Source organism: Pyrus communis, chromosome 11 (genome assembly GCF_963583255.1).
Source record: "Pyrus communis chromosome 11, drPyrComm1.1, whole genome shotgun sequence".
Lineage (NCBI taxonomy): Eukaryota > Viridiplantae > Streptophyta > Magnoliopsida > Rosales > Rosaceae > Pyrus > Pyrus communis.
This window is the reverse complement of record NC_084813.1, coordinates 3999630-4022212: the sequence shown is the minus strand read 5'-3', so window position 1 is coordinate 4022212 and position 22583 is coordinate 3999630. Positions and strand designations below refer to the sequence as shown.

Below are 22583 nucleotides of genomic sequence, written 5' to 3'. Positions count from 1 at the left end.
ATTAGTGGTCTTTATGTATAACTGTAGCGGTGATATTCCTTCCTTTGATTCCTTTGATAGACCTTCTTTTGATTCCTTTGATATATGTGTGGAAAACATACGACTTTGAATTCCCTTTTTTTTTTTTTTTTTTTTTTTTTTTTTTCTTCTTCAATATCTTTTCTTGACTTGGAAAGTTGCTATCAGCACAATATTTTTGTCTGCAGTAGTGAAACACTCTTGGACTCTAAAAGAACGATGGAGGCAACTGGCTTGGATTTTGCAATGGAGGTGAGAAGCAGTGTATAAAAATGGAAGTGGATAATCTGTGCTTAAAAAGAAGCTCCATAAGACAGATAGAAAAAAAAAAATAATAAGGCAGGGGGCTTATAGGATAATGATGAAGAACGTAAGTCCGACTTTCATCTCACAGGTAGAGTAAGTAGTGATACAAAGCCTTGAGAGATCTCAAAGCAAGTTCTAGAGAGTTAAATCACATAAGATATATCACATAGAAACAATTAAGAGTGTATGAAAAATGCATACACTAATGGAGGCTCAAAAGCTCACAGGGTGCAGAGGTGCAGGTAAGAAGTCAAGTTTAATCAGAAAACAGTCATATAGTATCAACCACCAAAGCAAAAACATATTATGTATAGCACAAAGCAGAGAATGCAGTGGACAAAAGTTTGGTAGACTAACAAGACTTGGACTTCTGTTACTTTGATGTTTAAAAAAAAATTAATAACTAAGGGAGAAAAAGAAAAAAAGAGGAAAAAGAAAAATGAAAACCAATGAAGTTTAGAGAATACGACATATTCCCAATGCCTTTCGAAGAGTTTCAAAACGATGAGTGTCGAGAGGCTTAGTAAACAAGTCTGCAAGTTGATGTTCAGTGGCAATGTATTCCAGCACTAAAACCTTCTCTTCAACCAAAACACGAATAAAGTGATGACGAATGTCAATATGTTTGGTACGAGAATGTTGAACAGGATTTTTGGAAATGTTTATGGCACTAGTGTTGTCACAGAAAACAGAAAAGGAACTTTGATGAATGCCATAATCACGAAGCATTTGCTTCATCCAAAGCAATTGCGTACAACAACTACCAGCAGCAATGTATTCAGCTTCGGCAGTGGATAAAGAAACACAGTTTTGTTTCTTACTATGCCAAGCAACGAGATTATTTCCAACATAGAAACAACCTCCAGAAGTACTTTTTCGGTCATCAACATTTCCTGCCCAATCGGCATCGGAAAATCCAGCAATTTCAGAATTGGTTTCAAAGGAATAATGAAGACCATAATCAATTGTACCACTCACATACCTGATGATTCTTTTGACAGTTTCCAGATGCGATTCTTTTGGATCAGCTTGATAACGTGCACAAGCACCAACGCTGAAAGAGATATCAGGCCTACTAGCAGTAAGGTACAACAAGCTTCCAATCATGCTTCTGTAAAGTGTTTGATCAACACTTTTTCCATTTGGATCCTTGTGAAGTTTTGTGGTTGTTGCCATGGGATTTGAGATGGGTTTTGCTGAATGCAAGCCAAATTTTTTAACTAGGTCACTAGCATATTTTGTCTGAAAGACAAAAATACCATCTTCACTTTGTTTGACTTGTAATCCCAAGAAAAAATTTAGTTCTCCACACATGCTCATTTCGAATTCACTCTGCATGACCTCAGTAAATTCTTTTACAAGTGTGGCAGATGTGGAACCAAACACTATATCATCCACATATACTTGTGCTATCACCACGTCCTTCTTGATTCTTTTGACAAACAAAGTCTTGTCAACAGCTCCACGTGTATAACCTTTCCTTAACAAGTACGATGAAAGTTTGTCGTACCATGATCTCGGAGCTTGTTTTAAACCGTACAAGGCTTTCTTCAAACGGTACACATAATCAGGATGCTTTGGATCAACAAATCCCTTTGGCTGCTCCACATAGACTTCTTCTTGAAGTATTCCGTTTAAGAAAGCACTCTTGACATCCATTTGATATAATTTGAAACGCAGATGACAAGCAAAAGCCAGTAACAACCGAATGGACTCCAATCTCGCAACGGGTGCAAACGTCTCATCAAAATCCAAACCTTCTACCTGAGTGTATCCTTGAGCCACGAGACGAGCTTTATTTCTCGTGATGATGCCATGTTCATCAGTTTTGTTCCGAAACACCCACTTTGTTCCTATAACATTTGTTTCTTGGGGTCGGGGAACAAGGTACCATACATCATTGCGAACAAATTGATTGAGTTCCTCTTGCATGGCCATAATCCAGTCATCATCTAAAAGAGCTTCCTTGACATTTTTTGGCTCAATCTTAGATATATAACACGTAAAGTTTACTACAGCAGTAGTTTTACTTCTTGTCAACATTTGATCTTCTACGTCACCAATGATGTCTGACTTGGAATGATCTTTTTGCACTTGTTTGTGTCCTTTCCTCAAAACTTTTGTTGAGTCAATATTTTGGTGCACTTCTCCCTGAGTAGTGGATAACCCATCAATTGATTTGCTTTGAAAGAATTCTTCATCTGAGGCAGGTTGTTCAACATTTAAAAGAGAGTCATTCACAATGACATTAATGGACTCCATAACATTTTGTGTTCTTTTGTTGAACACCCTGTATGCTCTACTTGTGATTGAGTATCCTATAAAAATTCCAATATCACTTCTTGAATCAAATTTTGCTAACATTTCTCTATCTCTGTAAATGTAGCATATACTACCGAATACTCGCAAATGCTTAACATTTGGCTTCTTCCCTTTCCAGATCTCATAAGGTGTGCATTTTGTACCGGGTCTAAGATAGACTCTATTTGCCGTATAGCACGCAGTGCTAACTGCTTCAGCCCAGAAATGCTTTGCCAAACGAGCGCTTGTCAGCATGACACGACTCATGTCAAGTAAAACACGATTCTTTCGTTCCACAACTCCGTTTTGTTGAGGAGTAATAGGAGCAGAAAAATTGTGATCAATACCTTTTTCATCACAGAACTTAGAAAATGATATGTTTTCAAATTCAGTTCCATGATCAGTTCTGAGTTTTACCACACGATCATTTGAATTAACTCTATCATTTTGAATTTTATTCAATAAACCGAAGAATGCAGTGAATGCATCAGATTTCTCTCGCAAGAAAGCAACCCAAGTAAAGCGTGAGAAATCATCCACCAAGACAAGTATGTATTTTTTTCCCCCAATGCTTTCGGTTTGTACTGGTCCAACCAAGTCCATGTGCATTAGTTCTAAAGGCCGTGAAGTTGAGATGTAATTTGTGGATTTGTGTGCACTCTTTGTTTGCTTTCCCACTTGACATTCTCCACAAATTCCAAGTTCTCCAGTCAACATCGGTAAGCCCCTCACATACTCTTTCTTGGAAAGCTTGATCAAATCCTTACAGTTCATGTGACCTAATCGTTTATGCCATAAATCCAAAATATCATCAGTTGCCTTATTGCATATGTCAGACACATGTAACTCATTTGCATTCACACAATAACAATTGTCCTTAGACCTTTTTCCTTCAAAACTGTCAACCTCTTTAGCAACCTTTACACTACATTTCAATTTATTGAAAAGTACTTCAGCATCATCATCGTCACAAATTTGACTAATGCTAATTAGGTTAGCTTTAAGTCCATCCACTAACATGACATTTTTTAAACATGGAATTCCTAGTGTTTTGATTTCTCCTTTTCCAACGATCCTTGCTCTTTTTCCATCTCCAAACGTGACTGCTCCATTTTTACAATCCTCGGTGAAAGATGTGAACCATCTTTTGTCTCCAGTCATGTGCCTTGAGCAACCACTGTCTAGATACCAAGTATCAGACTGACAAGATGAGAGAGCAGTGAATGCCACCAAGCATGTAAAATTGTCTTCCTCAGATGAAGGTGACACCTTATCCAATAGACAAATTTGAGTCTTTTTTCTTCTCCATACTTGCTTTAAGTTTGGAGTAAGGAAGTTAGGCATTATTTTTGAAATTCTATTCATTCCTTTTGGGTGAGCCACAAATCTCCCTTTGAGATTTGATTTTTCAGAAATCCAAGAAGTTTTAGTCTTATTTTCCTTTTGAAGCTTGTAACACCTAGGTCTAATATGTCCTATTTTTTCACAGAAGTGACAAATAGGAATAAAATTTTTTGACCTAATGAACTTCTTTGGTCCAACAAAATTTCTTACGAAATTTGACTCTTTTGTAGTGATGCACGAATTTCCAAAAGGTTCATCACTACTCACTTTCATGCTAGGTTCTTGTAACGCTTTAACAAACTTGGTAACAGAAGTGGACGAACTTCCAGTTATATCAAAACCTAGACCGCTTTTATCACCTGAAATCTTTCCATAGCTCAACATTTTGTCAATTTTGCTTGAGCCAATGCTAAACTCTTCAACTTTCTTCTTTATGTTACTTAATTCATTTTCAAGACCTTTGTTGTCTGATGCTAGCATATGTAACTTCTCCAACATTGACTCTCGTAGCTTTTCTGCATGTTCCATTTGAGATTGATGCTCGATTTCTGCTTCATTCTTCTCGCTTTCAAGCTGCACGAGTTTATTTTTCAGTTCTTCATTTTCCTTCTTCACTTTCATGGTGATATCATACAGTGCAGTGTACTTTTGTAAGACTTCTACGGAATCAGGCTCTTCAACTTCCGAATCATCCGTCTCATATCCATCAAAAGTTCCAAAAAATGCAACCACTTCCTTATCATCTTCAGATTCCGTGTCTTTCTCTGAATCACTGTCGCTCCACGTGGAAGTTAAAGCCTTGTTCTTTTCGTCCTTCAGCTTTTTAAGAGTATTGGCACATTCATGAGCATGATGTCCATACCCTTGACATTCAAAACACTTGTCTCTGTCATTTGAACTTTTCTTTTCACCAAGTTTGACAAACTTAGAAGAATTTCCATGAGAAAAATCTCGAGAACGAGGAACTTTGGAATTTGAATCAAAATTATTTCGATTTTCACGTCCTCTGGAACTTCTAAGTTTCAAAAATTTTCTAGCTTGTTTGGTGAGAAGAGCAAATTCATCTTGAGTCAGGTTTTCAAATGAATCCTCATTCACTTTTTCATTATTGACTTTGAAGGCTACATTTTTTCCTTTCTTGACTTCGGTAAAGTCAGACTCATATGTTTGTAATGACCCAATCAATTGTTCCAACTTGTAGGTGTTTAAATCTTTCGATTCTTCTATAGCTGTCCTTTTCGCATGAAACCTAGAAGGAAGAGACCTTAGAATTTTCTTAACAACTCTATGTTCTGGAATGCTGTCACCAAGATTGTGACAACCATTGACAATTACACTAAGTTTAGCATAAAAGTCAGAAAAACTCTCATCATCTAGCATTTTGATATTTTCAAATTGTGTGATGAGATTTTGAAGCTTGGATTCTTTGACCGTGGAGTTACCTTCATGAGTAACTTCAAGAATATCCCAAGCTTCTTTCGCCGTTGAGCATTTACTGATGTAGTTAAATTGCTCAGGCGAAACGGCAGTGAACAACGCATTCAATGCTCTTTGATTGAATGTGCTAGAGTTGCGTTCATCTTCACTCCATACCTTTCTAGGCTTAAGCATAGAAATAGTAACAGAAGACTGTCCTTCGCCTTTGGTTTCTTTAACTGTTGGAGGTTCCCAGCCTTCTTCAACCGCAAGCCACACTCTATCGTCAAGCGCCCAGAGAAATGATTTCATCTTTGCCTTCCATGCAGCGTAGTTGTCGCCATCAAAATGTGGCGGATGAGAAACTGAACCCATAGACCGATTCATCCTAGACTACCCACGGATCTCACTAGATATTTTTAGTGACCTGCTCTGGTGCCAATTGAAAGTCCTAGGATGGGTACTAACTTAATCTATAAATGACGACTTAACGCTAAAGCAAATTATGGTTTCAATTAATTAGTTATGCAAAATTAATCCTACACAAATATTCAACATGAATATAAAAAGCACACACATGATGTAGGATTTAACGAGGCAAAACCCACCACTGGGAAAATCCTCGGGCTACCAAGCCAGGAAGCACTAAGAAAGAAAGAATACATAAAGACTTACAAAACTCATCAACTAGACACTCATACCAGTTGGCAGCTTTGTCTTCGCGCTTTGCTACTCGATCTTTCTTCAGTCCTCGAGTTGAAGTGGCACGGTACTAACGCAACCGTCAATCACCTTTCCCTCGAACTTTTCACGATGCTAACTCGATCATGCAGAATGTTTATATGATGAAGTGTTTGTTTGGAAAACAATCAATTACGAAAATCACAAGGCTCATTTTCATAATTGACATTCAATAAAAAACCAAATAAAAATCAGCATGAAAATAATATTTTCCCTTTAAAAACACATGCTAATGAAACCACAAGATGGCAGCCACTGAAAAATTAATTTGAGATTCATCCACTGAAAGTAATATTTTTTTCTTTTAAAAGCACAAAGCTGCTGCCAATCTATCTTTTTAAGGAAAACATGCATATGCGGCTTACTTGAAACAATTTCAAAGCTTCATTATAAATCCTCAATGCACGGGAACTAATTTTAACTGATAAGATTCCATAACTAATCATAGGTTTTAGCTAAATTGACAATCCTTTTAAAACCATAAAACCTAGATATGCACGGCAACAACTTTTTCTTTTCAACACAATGACAGCCATGCAATCCATTTAGTTGGATGCAATCAGATAAGTCTTTTGAAAATCCAATCACTTTATCTTGAAAGTAGTTTTTAATAAAAGACCTATCTTAAATACAATATCATGAGATATAGATGAATGTAATTGGATGCATGCATGCAAACATACCTGAATGTGTATCTTGTTCACGTAACATCTTCTTATCAAAAGAGTAAGAGACCTCCCTAGACTTAAACAATTACAATTGAAAATATATAACAAGTCTAAGCTAGTACAGACTCATGCATTTTGTCAAGAATTGCCAATAATGGTCTAACATTTATTAATCCGTAATTAAAGTAGGAGGAATTAAATTGAGACCACTATGAGGCTATATTGGCTCCGCCCATGTATTCATGTCTAATGACTCGTTTACTGATCCGTAATCAGAGTATGAGGAATTGAATTGAGGATGAATTGAATTGAGGAGGAGATAGAATGGGGTGGAATCAAAATTGAATTCATGTTGAAGCTATTTACTAAACTATCTAAAATCGGAGTAAAAATGATGTTGATTACATAAAAGTTGTTTACTAACTTACATGAATCGGAATTGAAACCTATTTGATTACTAAACTACCCTTGTTATAAATAATATTTTTATATGCTAGTTAATGGTTAATTTTGATAACCACATATGCTCATAATATACAATTAGCTACATGAAACCAGAACTATTTAGAAAAATAAATAATTAACAAATTTATATAAAATATAAATAACCAAAAAACCACCTTTATCACAACCCTCCCCATCCCCCTGTTCTTAGATGATCATGCAGCCACGCCACACATTTTTCCCTCTCTTTGTGAGTTCATGCATAGGTTTTGGATAGTCTGCTAGTTTGTGGCAACAAGGCAAGGAGAATGGGGTTGGGATTTCACTGGAGTTGAAGCTCCTCCGTTAGGAATTCGTGGGATTGGGATTGGGGAGAAGAGAGATGGGTCTATAGACTGATCATGGAACTAAGGAGGTGAAATTGTGAGGGGTATTTGGGTTTACCGAAAAAGCATGAGGATAGTATTGGTAGAAAACTTGGATCCCTGATGAATCTATTTCCAGGAACTCAATTCCCACCTCCAATTCGAGATTCCAATTCCAAGAATTTAAGGAATTGTATTCCGGATTTTGGGTGGGTCCCACGTGAATGTTGATTCCTTACGGTTTGGTAAACGTTGGAATAACTTGGAATTCATGCAATTTCGTTTCCTACAATTTCATTCTGGTTTGGTAAACACGCCCTACGTGGATTGTTTTGTCGTTGCTCTCCTTCTCTCTCTTCCTATTTGAATGATCACGATTCAACCACGTCAACATCTTACATTAATTTTCTTCTTAGAAAGAAAAAAGACAAAATAAATAATGTAAGAGAAGAGGATAAAAGGAAATAGAAGGAGAAGAGAAGAGAATTCTAGTCCACGAGCACTTCCACCCATTGTGTCTAGATATGGCAAGATGACAAAACACTCCAAGATGATGGAACACTGCAAAACACGTGAGTGTTGGTAATTGGCAGCCATGATTTTTGCCATGACAGTTTTAGCCCCACGGCAATTTAGACCTCACAGATTCGAGCACTTCCACCCGTTGTTTCTAGATATGGCAAGATGACAAATCACTCCGAGATGACAGAACACTCCAATACACATGCGAGTGTTGGCAACTGGCAGCCATGGGCCATGGCAATTTGAGCCCCAAGGCCAGCTGTGGAAGTATGACGTTAGACGTGTGAAATGCCAGAGGGGCCCAATTGAAAGTTGGAATACAACGGTATTTGCCATGGGACATTATTTAGCCTTCTGATGTGAACGGTTATTCAACCTATCGATCTCAATTGTTCTTTTGGTTTTTTTTTTGACGAAAAATAGCTTAAAAAATTAGAAACACTTGAAAAAAAAAATATTAAAATTTGAAATAAATGATCATTCCTAATTGTCCAATATAATATAGGATTGTAATATGATGCATCCTTGCCAATAAAATGCTTTAACATCATGGAGAGGAAATGTAGAACTCGGATATAATACTTTCTTACCGAATGCAAAATATTACTACCTAGTATTCACTTCGCTAAATTTCACGTCCTATTACTATTATTAGTTTTGCCAAATTAATAAAAATCGTCATTATTAATGATTGGTAGTACTGGTCTCAAAACTACTATTTGTCTTTCTCTTAAACAACGTCAAGATAGATTTTTTAATGTGTCGAGAATATATTTCGGTACATGGTGTTATAAGACAAGTGGTTTGATACTTAAAAAAAATTAATTATATGTATTATGATACTTGATGTACATAAATTTGTTCCCGACACGTTGAAAAAAATTTCAAGGTCGCATTCTATTATGGCGGAGCTATGCATTAGCAAGAGAGTAATTTTGGGTATTCACTCTGTAACAATGGAAAATAATCACCCTTAATTTGATTATTTATAATACAAATCTATCTAATGTTATAACTGACTAATAACCGCATATTAAGCTGGCACATCATATATTCATATGATTTAGCTGAAATCTCACTCCCCTAACATCATTGCATAAAAAACGACCCCATTTTATAGTTTTGTTCAATGTACATAGGTCAGCGGGGAAATACGATTAATTTATTTGTTTGTGGATTACTTCTCAGACCTGATCCCCTATTATTGCCGCAGGCTCGAATTTGAAGTCCCAAAAGCAATCTTGCCGTAATTCTTGGTCGCTGATGGATCCATTCACAAATCTATTAAGCTTTTCAGTTATTCTAGCAGCCCCAAAATCCAACATAGACTTGTCCATGTACATGAAATGAAAGCCAAATTAGTACTCCAAATGAAGATCCAAAAGTACTGAATCATATCAAATATATTTTCTTGAGAAACAAAGGGAGAAAAATTCGGTTAATTTTCCATACCTCTGCGCGTACTACATGAAATATAGTGTCTCCCAAAGTTGAAAAGCTAGCATGCACGACGTCCGCCTGTTCTTCGTCAAGTATACGAATAATTTCGTAGAAGATGAACTGATGATTGTCTAAGCCACTGGTCAGCACTACCTCAACTGTGGATCCTGTCTCATGGATTTGGATTTGGGGTGCTTTTGTGCTCCTTACGCTCTCAATGTTTAAGGTTTTCGGTTCCATGCTCTCAACGTTTACGAATGCTGTAGCATTTGATCTTTTTCTAGTGCCCGTTAAGCTCTCTTTCTTCTCCTTTGCTTTCTGCAGCTTCGACTCTTTGCTTTTTATGTAGTTGATGGCCTCATCTATTTGTTCGTTCACACTCAGTGGCTCCTGCATAACATCAAACATCACATTTAACATTAGCCATGAATCAATGGCTCAGATTCTCATTCCGACAATGATAGTGTCACAGAGAGAGAGAGAGAGAGAGAGAGAGAGAGAGAGACCTTAGGATTTTGGTTAGGGAGAAGAGAGTAGAGCTTGGAGTAAAGAAGTTTCAAATGATTTCTCCTGTTCTTCTCTACAACCCTCCTTTCAACTTTGGTTGAAGAAGATTGACTTGCTTGGTTGTTATTCATTGAACTTTCTCTGGCAAGTTGGCCACAGAGATTCCTATGAAACAACTTCCAGTTACCGCTGCTACTCTCTCTTATAATTGGAAAAGGTAGATAGGTGGTTGGTATAGGTGTGATCATGGTATGTATTTATACATATGGTATATTACAGTTTGTAATCTCAAGTTTATATGTAATTGCAACCTCATGTCCCATCTTTTAAATGTCGCACAAAAACTTATGACAACATTGTAATATTTCATGCATCTATATTCGCCGTGTCATCAATTAACGAAAAAAATTTCACATTACCACATCATCAACTAATTATAAATTTGACGAAAATTGTAAGGTATATATGACATTACAATGAACTTGTAAGTTTTGTAAGTTTGTGCATGACATAACATTACAATGTCTTAGAGATAAAATATAAGGTTGCATTTGATTCCAAACTTAAAAATGGAAAAGAAAGATGACAAGTCAGTCCTCTGTATATTGTAATGATGTTCCAATAGGAAATGAAAGAGTAGGATCAGCGAGCACTGTTACTTTTCCAAGAAAGTCAGAAAGCCAGCCATCAGGTTTGAATTTTCTACTGTAATGTTGTCACGTGGCTTTATTAGAATCTTGCATTTCTTTTGAAAAAGAACCACACCCCCCTCCCCGCCCCCCAAAAAGAATTTTTTTTTTTTTTTTGAAAAACTATTAATAAAATACGATATATTTTGTCATCTTTAATAAAATATGAGATATTTTGTCATTGACCGTAAAATATATTATGAAAATGGGTGAAAAATAATATATATTTATTTATTTATTTATTACAATTGATTATTGATTACATAATTTATTTGTTTAATTTATTTGCAACATAGACGAGCTTCACATAATAATTTACAATATTATTGGTTTGACACAAATATGAATTTATGTGGAACGCTTATGAAGTATTTTAAGGTAGAATTTCTTGTCACATCCCAACCCGGGGCGGATCACTTTCCGGGCCCGCTCCATCACTGTAGCACGATATTGTCCGTTTTGGGCTTACCATTCCCTCACGGTTTTGTTTTTGGGAACTCACGAGCAACTTCCCAGTGGATCACCCATCATGGGATTGCTCTAGCCCCCTTCTCGCTTAACTTCGGAGTTCCTACGGAACCCGAAGCCAGTGAGCTCCCAAAAGGCCTCGTGCTAGGTAGGGATTAGAATATACATTTAAGGATCACTCCCCTGGCCGATGTGGGATGTCACATTCGACCCCCCTTAGGGGCCCGACGTCCTCGTCGGCACACCACGGCCAGGGTTAGGCTCTGATACCAAATTGTCACATCCCGGCCCGGGGCGGATCACTTCCCGGGCCCGCTCCACCACCGTAGCACGATATTGTCCGCTTTGGGCTTACCATTCCCTCACGGTTTTGTTTTTGGGAACTCACGAGCAACTTCCCAGTGGGTCACCCATCATGGGATTGCTCTAGCCCCCTTCTCGCTTAACTTCGGAGTTCCTACGGAACCCAAAGCCAGTGAGCTCCCAAAAGGCCTCGTGCTAGGTAGGGATTGAAATATACATTTAAGGATCACTCCCCTGGCCGATGTGGGATGTCACATTTCTCCTCATCTTTTGAGTATCTAAGAATTATTTTACATATATTGTTGTTGTTTCTGTATCTTTCTTTGAAGATCATCTTTACAAAAAAAAAAAAAAAAAAATCATTTGACTCAAATTTTTTTTCAGTCATCCAAATGTATGAAACATAACGCAAGTGTAGATAACATTAAGTAACATGTTATGATGAACTGCCTATTTATTTAATACATATTTTTCATTTTGAATGATTATTTTTATAAATATAATTTTTAAATAATGATTAAAATTTTAAACTGTTTAAATTTATAACATGAAAATACCTTATTCGTGAAGGATAGAGGCACGCATGGTATTGTCAAGAGTAGTGGCAATTCTTATCTGTTACGGGCACCATGATATTCTCCACGTTTTTAGTTAAGCTGTTGTGCAGCTAAAATTGTCCATGTTTGTATTGCTATTTTGGTCATGCTTTCCCTTGACAAGGATAAAAAAGTTGTCTAAAAAATTCTGTACATAACTCCTCCACGTCAAGTAAGCAATCGAGTATTTTTAAACAAAAATGAAATGGATCACCATCGAATATCTCTTGTTGCCAGCATCATCAATAATTCATCACTCACGAAATGCATGTGGTTAAATTACTATCCATTTGGTTCAGTTGACATTGACACAACCTGATCATGATCTCTATGTCTATGATGATGAAGATGATAATACATCGTAAATGGTTTATTTTCAATGATGGAGTGGAGTGGAGTGGAGTGGAGAACTATAGCTCCCTTGGCCTTTTCTTAGACATCATGTGGTGCATATTCATTTGCCTCTGCCTCTCTATCTATTATGAAGACACAAACCAGAATGAATCAAGAATCGATGGAACGCGGAGGACAAAAGGATGCAATGGGAGTTTGTCTTTTTGGCGTCTGAGCTCTGGCTCATGATACTTTTTCGGAAAGAAAATGATGTCATGAGTCAAACTCACGACTTTGTCATGATATACAATAGATTTCGGCCATTCGGGGTCGTTTCAACCTTCAAAATGCAGTTTTAAGTTTGTAATAAAAATTTTGACTTTTCATTTGTCATCCGAATTTATTTTAATTATTAGTCTTTTGAGTTTTCCCAACAATTGTATTATATTTATTTAAGCCATTTGACTATTCGTAAGCATCAATTCAGAATTAAACAAATGTTCATTTGTAAGCATCAATTCAGAATTAAACAAAACAATCTTTGGGTTTTCAACTAAAATCTGGTGGACTCCAGAAATTGTGTTCTTCAAGGGCTTACTTTTGTACCACTATTACAAAAAACACTTTGCGCGACGAAATAAATTTTTGCGCAAAGTACAATTTTGTCGCTCAAAACCTTGCGCTACGAAATTTTGGTCGCACATGGTTCGTTGCGCAAAGCTCGTGACAATAGGGTTTATGCGACGAAAATTAATCTTCGTCGCGTATAGATTTTTTATTTTTAATTAAATTAATTAATTTAATATTGTGCTCGATGAAATTAATTGTTTGCATGACGAAATATTTTGTCGCACAAGATTTTTGACTTTTTTGTTATTATTTATTTTATATTAATTTAATTATATTAATTGTTTGCGAGACGAAATATTTGGTAGCGCAAGATTTTTCAAATTTTTACCTTTTTAATTTAATTTAATTGTATGATTTTATTTTATTTAATTACTTTAATTTAAATTGACATATTTAAAATAAAATTACATATGCAAAATATTGATCAAATTATCCAATATATATAATATATTCAAAATGTACACACAAATTAACAAAGTACAATATTAAAATCCTAATACAAGTCTATTATGGTTGTAGTGGCAAGGGACATGGTTCGATAGCATCCTAATCCTCAACTTTAGCCGTCCAAGTCTTGACAATTCCCTACAAAAAACAAACATGGTCAAATAACCAAAAAAAACAACATAAAATAATAACAAAAAATTAGCATAATCTCCCATAAAATTGGTATACCCCAAATCCGAGAGGAGAGATTAAGTGAGAGGGGTGAGTGAGAGAGAGGGTCAGATTTGGGGAGAGGGAAAGAGAGATGAGAGGTAAGAAAATAAAGAAAGACATTGGAAAAATTGTGGAGGAGTTATTTTGATTTTAAAAACCGAAATACTTTGCGCAACGAAAGATATGAGTTTGCACGACAAAATATTGGTCGCGCAAAGTCTTAAAAAAATTTTAAAAAAATTCCCGCATCCCTTTTTTTGTGCCTGCCCAAATTTTTAGAGTTCTGCGTGACAAATGATTGGTTGCGCAAAGTCTTAAAAAAAAAAATTGATTTTGTGCAACGAAATATTGTTCGTCGCGCAAAATTTATAAAAATAATGCAAAATTTATAAAAATAATTTTTATAAACAATAAAAAAGAAAATAATTTTATTTTACAATTAATATATAAATAAATTAAAATAAATAAGGTTTAGGCGACCAAATGTGTATTAGTCGCAGAAAGAAAATAATAAAGAAATAATTTAGTTTAACAATATAAAAATACATAAAAAATAAGTAAATAAGGTTTAGGCGACGAAATATTGATATTCGTCGATCAAAGTTTTTAAAAAATAATAAAAACATATGAAAATAACTATATTTTAAAATTTATAATATAAAATTAAATAAAAAACGAAAATAAATTGGTTTAGACGACGAAATTTTTGGATTATGTTGCACAAAGATTTTAAAAATAGTAACTTTTTTATTTTATTAATTTTTTTTTTAAGACTTTGTGCGATGAAGTTTAAAAGTTTCATTGCGTAAAATAACTTTGCGTCATGATGTGTGTTTTGTTGCGCAAAATTTCATCGCACAAGACTTTGCGCGACAAAGTTTAAAATTTCATCGCGCAAAGTGACTTTGCAACAATGTGTACCCCTCTTGCTTGTGCTGCGTCACTCTTGAAATTATATATACTATTTCAGTGATATATCGGTTGCGAGAATCTCTCTTCGCAAAGTCGCGAACTCAGTGTGTTTTTTTATGATGAAGTTTGATTAATGGTAGAAGGGCAATGGCGTGGGGATTCTGCAGATTTCGGCGGAAGAACAAAATGGCTTGGACTTTGAAGTCTTTCCATTATTGGGAAAAGAGAAAAAAAAAAAAAAAAAATGTCTTTCCATTAAGAAGGACGACAGCATGTGAGTCAAGAAGAATCCATTAGGGTTGTTAAGGACACTCTTTCTTTTATCACTTTTATTTTTGTATATACTTCATTTGTTAGGAAAGCGAACTTATTTTTTCTTTGAAACAATCATAGGAAAAAAAACTTTAGCATGAGAAAATCAACAGAAGAAACGGAGAATAAAAATAGTTATCAAAAACTTTAGATAGGTGGTGGGATCTTCAATTCATATTTTGAAGTCTTGGGGGAGTAATAGACATGTCAACATACTCTTGCTTACAGATGTCAATGAGAAATTGGAGGCGTGTCAACTCAATTTTAGTTGTTAAAATAGTGTCTCTTAGGTCTCATTTGGCAAGCCGTATTGCGAACCGGATAAGATAAATATTACGAAACCAAATGTTTGATGTAGGTTTGTACTAAATAGTACCCGAATTAATTAAACTGAGCCCGCATCCTTATACGGTATACACTTGCTAAATTATCCAACCCAAAGCCTTTGTATTATTAGTCGGGTAGGAAAACCACGCAGTGTTCTCCCACTCTCTCCCGTCGCGTCCCTCTCTCTCACATCGTGCATAAAACTCATTCCCGTTGCCGTCGTTCAGCCGTCGTCTTCATCAAGATTTCTTCTTCTTCTTCTTTATGTTCTGCTCTAAATTTTTGGTGAAGTTACAGTTCCTTTCAAAATTAAGGTTTTGAACCCCCAGAATTTAAATTATGTGAACTTAATTAGGGTTAGACAAAATTTAAATTATGTGAAATAATTTGGGTTGGAAGATGAAGCTTCTTGGCTCAATTTCTGTGGTTGCGACGACCCATCACGATGTAAATTCAATTAATCGATTTCCTTTACAGGATCCGAAACTCGACAATCTGCAAGTCGCCCATAACTTTTCTGGGTTATGTGCAGAAGATCGATGACAACGGATTGTTTGCAAAGGATTAACTACAAAGAAAGGGCAGTGCCCCTTTATGGATTATTCTATCAATTTTTTTCTTCTATTTTTCATTTCATTTACAATTTTTGACATTGCCTTTCATAAAATATAATGCATTATTGCACAGGCGGTTTTTAGTCTTATTTTACACCAAACACTCAATTAATTTAGTCAGAACCATTCGATGTACAAATATCATATCTGATTGAAATAGTCAGTTCAGTTCGAGCTGCCAAACAAAACTTTAAGTTAGTGGTTATTTTGCTTAAGAGCATCTCCAAAAGCTCTAAGTTTTGTTAAACTCAAAAACTTTATTTTAGTTTTTGTTTAACTTTTTATTTTCAATATTTGGCTTATGAAGAGTTGCTTATTAAATTTAAGGAGTAATTGTTCATTTTGCTATATTGAAGATTCTTTAATTTATAGAGTATGTTGGAGATTTTTTTTTATTTTTTATTATTATTAAATTTTATTTTATTTTATTTTTTAGTTTGCCTTTTAATAAAGAGTTTTAATTCTTTTACAACATCCCTTGGGGATGCTCCAAGTAAGTTAGTTTAGCTAACACTGACGAGTAAGGATGGCAACAATTTGGTTTGGGAACAAAAATGATATATTCATCCTCCTAACCACAAAAATTAACTATATTCATAACCGCAAACTAACTATCATGGATTGTCTATAACCATACCCACCGGGTAACAGATTTCACATTGGTTAACAGTTATATCCATCAAATTATATTCATCCAATTGACGCACAATAATTTAGTAGATACTAATTTCGTCATTAAATAGCCACGTTCAATAACAAAAAGCATGCAAGTGACCCTCTACCATAGTGGTGGAAATGTGTTAAGCCATTGCATGACTGCGTAGGGTGACTAATCTGAAAAAATGTATCGTTTGACAAAAAAAAAAAAAAAAAAAAAAAAAAACCAAAAACATAACAATGAATGAATGAATTTGATAGAGTATAAAAATAAGAGTATTGAATAAAACATTGATGATGCTGGCTATTGATATCTTCCATAAGCATGATGTTTGGTGCATAATTATGATAGTATAGGGTTCATTGAATACTGTTCTATTATATACTAAATATTATGTGGTGAATAATGAATATGGTAATAATGGTATAGGTTCACTCAAACACACACTCACTCACACATACAATTCGACCTTCGACCCGTACACCCGCACAGCAACCTAGTTCGACCTGGAGTGATTCCGATCACCTTCACCATTTTTTCAGGCCAACTACACCCATCCATCACCTGCAGCCTCTTTCACAACCTCTTCTTTACCATTTCTGTCACATCCCAACCCAGGCCCCTACCACATCCCTTGCTCGACTCCACTGTAGGACGATATTGTCTGCTATGGGCCCCGACCACGCCCTCACAGTTTTGTTTCTAGGAACTCACATGAGAACTTCCCAGTGGGTCACCCATCATGAGAATGCTCTCGCCCGAACTCGCATAACTTTGGAGTTCCTACGGAACCCGAAGCTAGTGAGCTCCCAAAAGGCCTCGTGCTAGGTAGAGATGTGAATATACATATAAGGCTTATAGGATTCACTTCCTTGGGCGATGTGGGATCTTATAATCCACCCCCCTTAGGGGCCCGATGTAACATCCCACATCGCCCAGGAGAGTGGATCTTGTAAGCCTTATATGTATATTCTCATATTTACCTAGTACGAGGCCTTTTGGGAGCTCATTGGCTTCAAAGATCATCGGAACTTCAAAGTTAAGCGAGTTTGGGCTAGAGCATTCCCAGGATGGGTAACCCACTGAGAAGTTCTCGTGTGAGTTCCCAGAAACAAAACCGTGAGGGCGTGGTCGAGGCTCAAAACGGACAATATCATGCTACAGTGGAGTCAAGATCGGGATCTGGTGAGGGCCCGAGCCGGGATGTGACACCCGAGGTCCTTGTCGACATACTTCCGGCCAGGGATTGACTCTAATACCAAATTGCCACATCCCTGCCCGAGCCCCCACCATATCCCGAGCTCGACTTCACCGTAGCACAATATTGTCCGCTTTGGGACTCAACCATGCCCTCACGGTTTTGTTTCTAAGAACTCACACGAGAACTTCCCAGTGGGCCACCCATCATGGGAATGCTCTTGCCCAAACTCGCTTAACTTTGGAGTTCCTACAGAATCTGAAGCCAGTGAGCTCCCAAAAGGCCTCGTGCTAGGTAGAGATGTGAATATACATATAAGGCTTACGTGATCCACTCCCTTGGGTGATGTGGGATCTTACAATTCAGTTTAGATTCGGCGATGTATACGGATTAAAGACCCTTATAACCATATCCAAAACCATAACTGAACAAAATTCATGGTTTTTTCCCATATCCATAATATTACCCGAATTTTCATACCCAAATCCACTCCATTCGGACGGTTATCCACAATTATCGGGTTTAACGTTTTGAATTGTCATCCCTATTGTGGAGCCAAAAATAATTTAGAAAATACCAAAGCTGACATACAGACTTATATTCATAGTTCACAAAAATGTCGTCATTAATTGGCAAGGCCCACTTTCATTCCTACTGCATCCAACATATGACACACTTTGGTTAATTGGACGCAAACATGTGATGTGGGCATTCCCGCATACCATGGTTGGCCACTAGCTCCCATGAATACCCTATCACCTATTCATTCTCTGTAAATTGATTCTATGCAATTCCACTCAAAATCTCCCTTTCTTCTCAGAGAAACTGACTTAGACATCGAAGGTTATTAGCCAACCCTTCCCCCCTCCCCCCAAATAGGCGTGTGGCTTTGGCCGTAACTAAAGGAGTTTAATTTGTTTTGTTGGTACAATTTCGTCACATCCTAAGGCGGTGGAACTTTGCTACAACAAATTGGTGCTTTTTATTGAGAGCTTAATTTAAATCTCAAATAAGCTCTCGCAATATTTTTTTTTTTTTTTCAAATTTCTACCTCTTTTAATTTTTCTAAACGCACCCCATGTCCGAATTTTTTAATTCTTTGATTCGTGTGCCTTAGGAAAGAAAAACATGATTGAAAATTCTAAAACCACAACGAACGGTCCTTCCTAAGTGCCTAGATTTGGACCAAATAATGGAACCAATAAGGAGGCCCCGTCCTTGCTCTGTCGTTCCTCATTATAGAAAATGGAGGCTAGATGTTGCCTCTCACGTGGCCCCTGTCACAGCCTCTCAGGTCAAAATTGTAGCAACAGCAGCGACGACCAAAGTGCACATAAAATTAGGGTAATTCAGAACTGACAAAAAAGAGTTAGGCAAGAGTACTAGCAAAAGAGAGGTGGAAACTTCTTTTTATTTATTTATTTATTTTTTTTATTTATTTATTTGCGGTTTGGGATAATGAGTTTTAAAAGAATGGTTATTGTGCATTCATACACATAGGCTTGGATTTTTATAATTTCATGTGGTCTTGTAAAAGATTTATGATAAGAGGAATCTTTTTCACCCATATTTTATTTTTCTTATTTTTATTTGATATTACCTTGCGTTTTCGGATTAGGAATTTTGTACCGATCCCGGGTCCACGATGTGACAACTTTGCTTTCTCTGAATCCATCAACGATTTGGTTTCTAAGAGCATCTTCAAGAGAGATGTCAAAATCCTACGTGGAATGTTATTGTGCGTATTTGATATCAAAAATCTTTCCAACTGAAGTGTTAGTTGCTGTCTGGATTTGAAGGTTTAGTGATTTAATGTTAAATTTATTTTTAATTCATTTTAATAGTGTGTCTCTTATTCCACTAACATTTCAACCAATAAAAATTTTATTTCAACATTTTTTTTAATAATTACAATCATTTAAAACTCTATTTAAATAATAAAATAACATTTGACAATTCGGTTGGAGAATTACAAAATTTAATATAAAACTTCAGATTATCACATTAGTCATCAATTGTAATTTGACTCTTATAATATGATATTTCCTTTAAAGATAGTCTAAATGGAGACCAATTTAGTGGTCGTTCTCGAGAAACAAGTGACGACGAGTTGCTTTTCCTTGATGGGGATTAGGGTTTTTAGCTGTTATTTTTTAATTATTGAGTAATTGTCTGTATTGGATCAGGCTTCCCTTTGCTTATCTTGAGCTGCTACTACTGTTGCTTTTGTGACCTGTTTATTTTATGAAATTTCTTTGATGCACTATGTGCACTAGAGAAAAGCTCATTTATTTTTTTATATTGTTTAATTCCTCAGTCCTGGATCTGTGATATTTAGATGGACTTAATACATATGAGTTGGGAACTTAGCTATATGGTTTATATATATTTTGTTAAAAAAAAAATACGATCGAGTATTACAGTTTATAGTATTTATATTATTATGACTTGATTATTATAAGGCTTAGCTCAATTTCTACCTTATAATGTAAATAAAATTGTATGTATGAAAAAGATGGATAATGCAAGGGAGACTAAATTTATAAACAAAATTTTAAAAACTAAAAGACATAGAACTTGATGATTGGTTTATTGCTTAAGCATTGATAAACATGTTCATCCTTATTAGCGACACATTATTTAATTTACAAATTTTGTCTATAAATTTAATCCCTTTAATATTACCCTAAAAAGCAATCTCTCAATCCTTTACTTTTAAGGTCTTCTTGTACTTTTACCACTTTTAAAGTATCGAATGTGGTTTTTTCGGGGAAAAAAAAAAAGTGTAAGGCAAGGAAATAAGAGTTTATTAAATTGCAGGCTAACTCAGTAAAACAAGGGGTTCAATTGAACCACACTTTGCAAAAAACCTCAGTAATTAACCTCACCCCATTACATATAAATATACATATATGTATATACTCACTCGCAAGCATAACACCAAAACCGCGTACAAAACTTTTTTTCGTTTTCTCATGCATCATCATCATTCACACAACTTCAACTGCAGTACCAGCGCAATGCAAGCCTGCAGGCATAGCCGCCTCCAACAAATCAAAGGTCAAAATCGAGGCCTTAGGCTTCGGCGGCCCGTGCGAAAATCCGACAGGCAACGACCCTGGCGTTGACCGCTCCAACGTCCCAAACCACTTGGCTTGCACGTACTTGTGCTTCCTCCATGGTCCCAAGTGCATTTTCTTCTCCTTCATACATGTTTTTGCAGCGCAGCACAAAACCTTGATCAAAGCTCGTAGTCTATCGGCTTTTCCAACAAACACTTCAGGCAACCAGCTAATCAATCTGTTGTAGTTTTCGCTAGCTCTTGCCATCTCGAACTCAGCTTGGAAATTTAGCTCAATTACAACCCTAATCTCCCCTCTCTTTGAACTTTTGTCCAGCACTTCCAAATAAGTATGCTCCCCTGTTAATTAACACAAAAACACCATATTTAATTTAGTAAATAGTTAAGAAAGAAAAACAAAATCAATTAGCATGTATATATTTCCAACCAACCCCATTTTAAAATCCTGGGTTCGTGCCTGATTCGAAAAACAAGAAAGGTAATAGCTAGGTTGGATTTTTTGAGGGTACCTGCTGGGGCATTTGTTGAGCTTCTCCGCTTAGACTTGCAAATGGCACAATTGTATCCAGAATCAATTAGCCGTTTGCATATTTCGGTACGCAAACATTTCCGGCAACCTCCGGCCACAGGTCTCACGCAAACGCAATATTCTGCGCTTGATGAATTTATTTCCCTTAATGCTTCCTTGGTGGCTTGTCGAATTTTCGATTCAACACTACTGGTCTTGCACAATATTGCCTGCAATTCCAAATACCATACATTAGAACGAAAGTTGATGTTTGAATATATTTATGAAATCAATCAAGGAAGCTGATTTTACACATCATTTTTAACTTCTCATATATTCCTCTTTTATTTGACGTGTTCAGATATAATAAATCAAAAGGAAACAATGGAGATGATTAAACAGGAGGTGTACAAAGAGAAAAAAGTCGTGTTGAAAAAGTACCTGCAGAAGTTGGTCTTGTTCTTCCCAAAATGCCTTGTTCTCTTCCACACTGCAAGAATTCTCGTCATCTTCATCGGAGCCAGAGGTAGTATTCTCCGGCGACTCCTCGACTTCCTCAATGAAACCCAGAACCATGTCGGCTAGACTTACAGTTGTACCGGGAAATTCAAAAATATCGTCGGAGCTCCGGCGAATCACCGGAATTCTAACCATTGCTCCGGCCATATTCTATTTGTGGAATCTCCCTCTCCTCCTCCCTTCACTTGGTTGTGGCAAAAAAGAATGGTTTGGGGATCCCAAATGAAATCTGTGGTCCATTTTATAGGTTCATGGATGGGTCCCACTCGTCCGACGTGCACTAACAGGACGCTACGAACATGAAGATTTTGTCGTTTTACTTGTTACGTTCGTTGGGAAAAGGAACGAATCATTTTCCTAAGGATCTTTGAGATCATGAGATCGTGATCGTTCATCATATATCGTGCAGGTAAAAATTATTTTAAAATTTAAAATTAAATATAAATCATATCTAACGAAAACTGACCGTAGAATATACAATGAATGATTATGATCACGAAATCCCTAAGATTCCTAAGAAAATGACCCGCGTTAGATCCTTTTCCCGTTTGTTGGTGGAAGTATTCGGTGCATTTCGGGTTTGGACAGCTGGATTCCACGTCATCTGTTAACCAATAAGGTTTGAGCTTCAAGCCCTTAGACTTATCCTTTGGGTATTTTCGAATATTCTAATCTTGCTTTTTCGTATTTTTAGTAATTTAA

The 22583-nt window shown here is 36.2% G+C and overlaps 2 protein-coding genes across 2 annotated transcripts; both read right to left on the bottom strand.

The window, feature by feature from the left end:
- Positions 1-9227: 9227 nt before the first annotated feature.
- Positions 9228-10216, bottom strand: LOC137749404 (transcription factor bHLH162-like). The gene is made up of 3 exons (XM_068489498.1): positions 10072-10216; positions 9577-9955; positions 9228-9461 (listed from the first exon to the last, which is right to left on the bottom strand). Exons 1-3 carry the CDS (start codon positions 10201-10203, stop codon positions 9310-9312), a joined length of 663 nt encoding a protein of 220 aa, XP_068345599.1. The 5' UTR covers positions 10204-10216; the 3' UTR covers positions 9228-9309.
- A 10354-nt stretch (positions 10217-20570) lies between these two features.
- LOC137709542 (uncharacterized) lies at positions 20571-22071 on the bottom strand. Its single transcript, XM_068448625.1, has 3 exons — positions 21804-22071; positions 21364-21592; positions 20571-21193 (listed from the first exon to the last, which is right to left on the bottom strand). The coding sequence occupies exons 1-3, from the start codon at positions 22026-22028 to the stop codon at positions 20763-20765; spliced, it is 885 nt and encodes a 294-aa protein (XP_068304726.1). The 5' UTR covers positions 22029-22071; the 3' UTR covers positions 20571-20762.
- Positions 22072-22583: the final 512 nt, after the last annotated feature.